The sequence below is a fragment of the Notothenia coriiceps genome, unplaced genomic scaffold (genome assembly GCF_000735185.1).
Source record: "Notothenia coriiceps isolate Sejong01 unplaced genomic scaffold, NC01 NC01_scaffold00000272, whole genome shotgun sequence".
NCBI classification, from domain to species: Eukaryota; Metazoa; Chordata; class Actinopteri; order Perciformes; family Nototheniidae; genus Notothenia; species Notothenia coriiceps.
This window is the reverse complement of record NW_011332973.1, coordinates 1-8723: the sequence shown is the minus strand read 5'-3', so window position 1 is coordinate 8723 and position 8723 is coordinate 1. Positions and strand designations below refer to the sequence as shown.

The 8723-nt window shown below is 41.4% G+C and overlaps 1 protein-coding gene across 1 annotated transcript; it reads left to right on the top strand.

Annotated features, from left to right (window-relative positions):
- Positions 1 to 847: 847 nt before the first annotated feature.
- LOC104950679 (myocyte-specific enhancer factor 2D homolog) lies at positions 848 to 6020 on the top strand (the record flags this gene model as incomplete). The annotated part of the gene is made up of 6 exons (XM_010777268.1): positions 848 to 1113; positions 1603 to 1740; positions 2566 to 2782; positions 3535 to 3591; positions 4384 to 4565; positions 5627 to 6020. Coding segments are annotated over 6 exons (965 nt in total), but the record flags the coding sequence as incomplete, so codon positions are not given.
- Between the last annotated feature and the right edge of the window lie 2703 nt (positions 6021 to 8723).

Sequence of the window (8723 nt, the reverse complement as noted above, 5' to 3'; positions counted from 1 at the left end):
TCGATCGGCCGCCGATATTCACTCTCTGCCGATCAATCGGTGCTCTCTATAAATGCCGATCGGGGGAGCCGATCACATGAGTCGTAAAATACATGACACTTTTCTCTGTGCGCGGCAAAACAAGCTCGCCAAAATGACTTCACCGGTCTGGCAGTATTTTAAGGGTGTCCGAAAATGACAATAAAATAGCGGTATGCAACGTGTGTGAAGCAGAAATCCTGCAGCTCCGCCCGCTGTGACGGACCGGTGAGCGGAGCAACTCACACACTTAGTTAGACCTAACACACTTAGCTATTTTATCTACTTCTGGAACAGGCTAAACTAGTTATAAATATATTTATTCTTCACTGTCGGCCCCAAAATTGGCGATCGGAGCATCCCTAGTTATTGCACTGTTGTGCTGATAGTTATGAGTCATAAAAGGCAATAACAAAAACAAGAATGCTTCATTACTGAGGCTGAAAACTGCCTCTGCTGGTGCAGTGATAGTTCTGAAAGAGAACCAACAATACCATTTATTGGATATATGTGATGTGATCATATTTTTCATTACTAGGCAGCTGAAACATTACTCGCATAGCATCAACATCTCTTCTCCTGAACTGTGAATTTCATTTTGATTAGCAAGTGTAAACCTCTTTTTGTGTGGATTACATCAAAGCCAAAAAGATTCATTATTTTTATCTCCACAGGAAGTGTTAACCCTTAGAAAGGGAAAGCTTGAGACCTTAGAAATAGTAGAACATGTGAGAGTGAATGGATAAAGTGAGAAAGTTCTACACAGCAAAAGTCAGGTTGTTTACCTGTATGTCTGACCTCCAGTGAGTTTTCTTAGTTTTTATTAAAGCGTGTCTACTCAAACAACGTCCCGTTTCCCCCTCCCCATCTTTCTCTGCTCTCTTCTCCCAGGTGACATTCACAAAGCGAAAGTTTGGCTTGATGAAGAAGGCCTACGAGCTGAGTGTGTTGTGTGACTGCGAGATCGCTCTGATCATCTTCAACCACGCGAACAAGCTGTTCCAGTATGCCAGCACTGACATGGACAAGGTCCTGCTCAAATACACCGAGTACAACGAGCCTCACGAGAGCCGAACCAATGCCGACATTATCGAGGTAAACTAATCAAAGCAGCAGCGTTGGTGTACGAGTCGCAAACTTGCTTGAGTTTTTCGGTCATCTAAAAATGGGTAAAAACAGAGACCTAGCCTTAAAGAGAAATAAGATACCAATCATCCTTTATAGAAGTTAACAAATTCCCCCTTTTTTAAAAGTGGAAGGCAGTAAGTCAAGTACAACATCTGAACACTTATCTGACAACTTTTCAACTACATTGTGCAATCAAAATGTACTTCATAATGTCTATTGCCACTTTAATAAAACTCCTTAGTTCCTCCTTGTAGCTTTTACACAAGAACTTACTAGAACACACTTTTCCACATAAAAGTAACCAATTAGCTGAGTTTCGGCTCCTCCTCAGGTAGTGTTGCTAATGTCTCACATACATATTTAATCAACATTTATATCAATATAGGCATCAGAATTGAACTTTTAATGGAGTGTCAAGCAGCTGATTTTATTCTACCCTAACTTTCTTTTTGATAGACTTTGAGGAAGAAAGGCTTCAACGGGTGTGACAGCCCAGAGCTGGACGGGGAAGACTCGATCGACCAGAGTCCCCTGAATGATGACAAGTACCGTAAGACCACAGAGGACCTGGATGTCCTCTTCAAGCGCTACGGGGTGAGTCATCTACTATACTGTAAAGACTGTTCTGCTTCTCTCTGGACTGTGGGATAAAAACACTTCTTTGTTATTATTCTGTGTTTTGCTCAAGCGCCTACAGGAAACGGCTACTGGGGTGAAGTTCCTCTAACCGGTTGTTTTTATCACCAGGTCTTTTACAGAGAGCTTGAAACTTCAGATCAACACAAGAGATAACAGATGTATGATCAGTCACCATCATATCTGGTTAATGTTAACAAAGCACATTTCAAGCAGTTGAGGAGACGGAATTATTTTAAAGGAATTCTAACTAATACTCTCTTGAAACTTCACTTCTCGTTTCATCCTCAACAGCTTTTTGTTATTTGGACTAACAGTTTGTTAGTTCTTTCCGGCCCTATGTGTACTGCTTCTGTCCTGAAAACCTTAACTAAATATTATACGCTGACGAAGCTCACACATATCTCAAACTTATATCAAAGTACCCTGGTGGCCTTAAATTCATGCTGTGCTTCCTTTGAAGAACCTCCTTCGACTTAATGAGCATAATATGGCCCCTTTAAAGTGTTACTTGGCCCTTCAGGTGTATACATTGTGCATTTTTCAGGTAACTAAATTTGATTTGATTTGACATGCTAAACCATCTGCTTTGCTGTGTTAAAACTAAAATATATTCAAATGTGTCGCTTACCTGTAATACAACCCAGTGGAAAGATCGCTTATCAAAGATGTTGTGTATACTGTATGTTTGAAAGTATGATTTCTGAAAAGCGGCGATGAGGCGGTGAGCAGTTTTCTGTGCGATGAAGAGTAAAAGTGAGTTTCTCCCTCCCGGCTTTGCAGCAGTCCACCGCTCCGTCCCAGACCTTCTCCATGCCAGTCACAGTGCAGGCGTCCAATCAGAGCACACTGCAGTTCAGTAACCCTGGCAACGCGCTGGTAACTACCTCCTATGTAACATCATCATCGCTCACGGATAACCACCTCCTGTCGCCACAGCAACCGGCTCTCCAGAGAAACACGGTGTCTCCCGGGTTGCCACAGCGACCAGCCAGTGCAGGTGAGTGTCCTCAGTAGATGTATAAACTCGGGCAGAAACAGAGGGTGAAGACGTTCACAGTATTTAGGAAAATACTGTGTTATGTCGCATCTGTTGTTACCAGGTGTCATCCCTTATTTGTTATCATTTCATGTTCAGATCTGATCAGTTCGTCAGGAAGGGGATCACATTCCTCTGCACTGTTCGACTGTTTTTTACATTTGAAGTTTCTATTTCTGGTTTTTGAAAAGCTTATCATGTCTCCAGTCAAATATTATGACGTCATCACCCAAAACAAATCCTTCATATTGAGGTTTAAAAGAAACCTCAATATGAAGCAAACGATACATTTGTAGCTTCATTCATAAAGTAGAGTTTCCTAAATCAACATGTATTTGCTGCACAGCTTCTTCTTTTTTTTAAATGATGTTTTAAATTAATTCATCGATTTTGTGATCGTGTTTTCGTCTTATCTGGGCAAGACAAATTCAAAAGGTTCACAATCTGTGAAATGTCGGGTTAATGTGTGATAAAGAATCATTTTTTGAAAGTAAGAAAGAACTAGAGAAAAATATATTTTAAGGATGAAAATTTGATTAAATTAAAAGAAAAACAAGCATCTAAAAAGTGTGTGTTGTAGGTGGGCTTGGCACAATCTCCAGTGTGTAGTGTTGTTAAATATCACATTATTATGGACTATATTTCAGAACATGTGAAACCTTCTGGTGTTGTTTTGGGTGTTTATTCACATCCTCTTTTTCCTTATTCGAAAGGTGCTCTTCTTGGAGGCGATCTGAATAATTCAAATGGAGGATGCCCAAGTCCAGTCCGTGAGTCCTCTCCTACTCTACTGCTGCGTTAGTTCAGATCCTGAGTCTGTTTAATCATTATTTGTGACCGTCAAGAGTTCCTCAGGTATCTGGTCTGTATTCCATGATGAATCCCAGCCTTCCTCTCCTCCTCTGCACCATCTGTGTGTGTGCCTTGGAGTGAACAGGGAGGCCACTTGTAGCCTCAAAACACATGCATGGGATTCCCAGCAGCTTTACTATCACTTTTTAACACTATAGGACATCATAGTCCTTTAATTTTTCGTAATTCTTCCTTTAAATGTTTGTGTGTGGTCAAATGTTCCAAAGTGTTCCCAAATCACATGTATTTTTTGAAGACATTTTAACCTTACAAACAAGACTTTCCCCCTTTTGAATGATTTTAATGCAAAGCAGAGGGAAATGTTTCATTTGCATTTGCAGTAACTAAATGCATTTTTCCTGGTTAGTTACCATAGATGCCCATCAAAAATATATAAATATTGCAATACTTTAAACAGTGGGTCATGGGTCATTTTGATACTGCATGTGGGGGCTGAACAGAAATGTGCTATAATAAAAAGTACAACATTATTACTTAAATTCAATTTGACTCTGGATGAGGTGATGTTTGCCTTTTTAATAAACAGATGTATTCAGTCTGTGAAATGTGTATACGTGAGAGCGTCTCAGAACAGAACGACAGCCTGGAGAAAAAGCTGTGGAGGAATATTTAGAGTCTGAGTGGCGTACCCCGCTGCTCGCATTCACCTGTTGGATTTTCCTATTGATTCCTTTCCTTTCCACCCGCAGCTAATGGATACACCAGTGCCAGGGCCTCCCCAGGCCTCCTCACCGTTTCCAACGGCAACAGTCTGGGGAAAGTAGTTCCGGCCAAGTCGCCACCCCCACCTCCGAGCCCCCAGATGGCCAACAGCCGCAAGCCAGACCTCCGAGTCATCACCTCGCAGGGCGGGAAGAGCCTCATGCAGATGGTGAGCTCAACCAGCCTGAACTGGTCCTTCATACAATAAGAAGACGTCTCTTTATACCTTTCTGTTCACACATGTAGTTACTAGTCTTTCAAATCAAAAGAACCCTGACGCTTGAAACCCTAGAAACTATTTGTATTCAATTCAGAGAAGCACATCTTCACTGGCCAATAAATGAAATGGAAACTCTACAAAAACATTGGGAATTGATATATTTATATTATAATATAACCATTTATATTATTTAAAAAGAAGATAAACTAGAGGCTGTTCACCATCCTTCTTGTGTTCTTAGCAGAGATTTGCGTTCACGACTCTGCGTTCAATATTGACTCTGGCCAAGTCTCAGATGAATCAGCCGACTCCCACTGACACACTGATAAGATTCCTCAGAGCCTTATCAGCTAAACATGCCCTCACGTCTACTGACATCTTCAACTCACACGGTCCATTTAGAAAGGAGCTCTTGATTGTATCACGCAATCTTCCTCAGCAGTTTGACCACTACCATTTTTTGTGTGTGCTTTAAACCTCCAATATCTGCATACTTCCAATGGATCACATGACTTTTCGTGTGTGGATTGGCTCAAAGCAACGGATAAATATCACCTGCAGTTGCTCTCAGAACTTTGTTTTGGTTTAAGGGCCTGCAACTTTTCTATTAAGCCTCAGCTCTGCCCTTCTCCAGCCAAAAGGCTCTGAGGAACCCACTCTACCGGCGCAGCACATAACCAGCTCAAACCATTTGATCACTTATTTCTGATCCTGGCAACAGGAGAAAACTGTCTAAGAAGATCTTGTGATACGACCAAAAGCTGCAGAAGTGACTAAATGGATCTTTGGTCAACTATTTAATATTCTCCTAATGATGGAGGCGAGGTGATAGGGGCACCTTCTGATCTCAGGTCCGACACAATAACTGTTACAATTAGCATACTTTGAATGACTTAAAAGGTAACGTAAAAGTAATCTGTTAGTAGAAATGTTATGTGTATTTCTTTTCAAATTGCTCTCTTTACTCTTAGTTATCCAAATGAATCAAACTGTCTCTGTTACCCTTGCAGACAGAGGAGGAGCTGGAGTTGGTAAACGAGGTGATTCGCGTCAGTCACTCGCATGAGTCGATGGCTATCGGCTGTTTGCACATTATGAGCATGGTTACCATGTAGACTTTCTCATTGTTTTGGTCTTGCTCCACTGACATTTGTGTTGGGATAGTCTTCAACTTTGTCATTCCCACCCGACTGCATGAGGTTCATGGTTGTGTGGTTAGGATCATGATCTTCGCAGTGATTATCTAGAAACATGAGTCATCCTTGCTCTCGTCTGTTTGAGCCCGGCCCATTTACTTCATGGTACGATATCACTTCGAAGCATGGGTGTCTGTTCACTTGACGAAGCGCCACGGAGCATGTTCCCCGGCACCGACGCCCATTTTCACCTTCCATTGAAATTAGAGTCAATCAGGAAAAAGCCACTGGCGTTCCATTATCAGCATGTCACATAGGAGTCGTGTCTTTTATATGGAAAGCTTAAAGTGTTTAATACTTTAGGATTCTGTGGCTCCTAATATATATATATTTGCATTTGTTTTAAATCAAATAAGTGTTGTTAGGAGCAGTCAATAAGTAGATCAACTTAAAGTTAATCAGCAACTATTTTGATAATTACAATTCTATTAAAAACGTCTCGATTGGAGAAATGTCATCTCATAATAAACTGGATCATTTTGGGCTTGTTTTAAAGCAAGACATTTAAATGGCTCGCCTCAGATTATTGAAACAATGATATACGTGTTAGTTGCAGCCTGAGTTAAAAAGCGTGAACATTTAAAAGTTGAACAGCAGAGACCTTATTGAGAAATGTTGTTCAAACATATTAATCGAGGAAGTGCGTTATCCTTTCAAATCATCTTGATTCAAGATACATGTACTCTGCGGGACGATGGCTTCTGCTTTCTGCTGCTCGTGCTGATTGTCAGGCGACCCCCCCCCACCCCCCTCCCTTTTTTACTATTCCAATCCAAGTTGACAAGAATCTCATTTCCAGAGGATAGTGATTCATTTTCATCACTCTCACCCTGCCTCCCCTCCTCACCTCTTCACAAAGNCTTTTCTCTGTGCGCGGCAAAACAAGCTCGCCAAAATGGCTTCACCAGTCGCAGGATTTCTGCTTCACACACGTTGCATACCGCTATTTTAATACTGCCAGACTGGTGAAGCCATTTTGGCGAGCTTGTTTTGCCGCGCACAGAGAAAAGTGTCATGTATTTTACGACTCATGTGATCGGCTCCCCCGATCGGCATTTATAGAGAGCACCGATTGATCGGCAGAGTGAATATCGGCGGCCGATCGATCGGAGCATCCCTAGCAATCAGACTTTCAAGCAATAACCAGTCAACGATTCAATTCACTGCTAGTACAAACATGAATTTGCATTAAAAGGAATGGTTGTTCATTTCGACATTTGTTTATTTGAGTTGTTGCCCATATTCTATAATTTTGCGCTGAATTATTTGATATAAAGACAAGAGGATTGATGTACTTCGATGTTAAGGTTCATAAGGAATGTGACAGAACACCCAGTACACCTTGGTCCAGGTAGAGAACTACATTGGAGCGCAATTTGAAAAAACGTATAAAACGTAACGATGAATGGGAATACGTCTATTTTCAGAGTCAGAGTACATGTCAAAAGCACAGAGGACACGGTGACAAGAGTTTGGGCATTACATGTTTGATTAATTGTTTCAACAGATGTTTTATAAAAGTTTGATTTGAAAAATGATCAAAAAGTGATTTTAGTGTATTTCAGTGAAATGCTGCACACTATTTGTCTAAGTAGTAGATTTTGTTTAATCTAAAAACAGTTACCGATCTGTCAGAGTTTGAGACCACAGCTGGGAAGAGTTCACAAAAACAGTGATAACAGGAATAAAAATCCCCTGAAAATATCAAATTAACATTTTTGTTTGATTACTCATCGAACTGGGAAAACAAGAAGGACGTTGGTTAGGGAGGAAAACAAGAGCCACGGTGACGGAGCTGCTGTGATTGTTGATCCAAGTGCAGCTTTTTACAAATCTGGGCTGCTTGGCAGGATGGCAGAAATAGAGAAAGAGACATGACGCATGGCAGTGTGCTTGGGTTTTGTACAAAAAATACAAAAAATGAACACGTGGAGGACTGAGAAAAATCCGTCCAAAATATTCTGTGGTGTGATGAAAGCAGAACACAAACTCATCCAACACCGTCCCTACTGTGAAGCGGGGTGCCAGCCTCATGCAGGGCAGACTCGTGAGGAGAAAGGGAACAACAAATGGAGCTGAAAAAGGAACATTGCTGAGGCCATCCTGCTGAAGAGCAGCTGAGACCTTTCACTGCAGCTAATGTGTATACTTGAATGGGACAATGACACAAGCATAAAGCCAGATCAACGATAGAGCAGCTTGAGGATCAGAAAACTCATTAAAAAAAATCTGCGAATGATTTCCAACTGCTGAGTTCCCAAATCTGCCTGGCAACAATCACAGTGTGACTTCAGGAACTGCACGATTTATCATCTGTGATATTAATATGTTGATACTCAAGTTTCTTTTAATCACTGAGCCTTTTCATAAGTATAAAGATCATCTTTTCCAATATATTTGAATGAAAAATGGTGTTGAATAATATTCCGAAAAACAATTTAAAATCAGTTCTGCTTGGGTAATACCACTTTTAGTTTTAAAAACACTTCAAAACAACTTAGCCACAGAAAAGAGTAACTTAACTTAGTTAAGACTCACCTGCTTGTTCCTTTCGTCGGTGATCCGTTGGATCTGAATCTTTTTCCTACCCATGATGCTTTGCAGTCGTGGACACAAATGTCAGTCAAGTGGAGAAACGCCTCTCAGAGGGTGTGAGAGGAAGTGCAGTCTTCTACCGCTTACTTCAGCCCAAAAGCAATCAGACACAGTCATGCATCCGAGGACACGTGCACACACATTTCCCTGGCCAGGTGTGGGGAAGCAGCTGTCGCCTCGAGAGTGAAAAGTGTGATGAAGAGATGTGTGATGTTGAGAAGTGGAGGTCCTCAGTTCATCGTTTGGTTAACAAGGAAAAAAAGTGACAACCTCCCCTGCAGCTGCTGTGGTGAGAGGGGGGGGGGGGGCGCTGCTC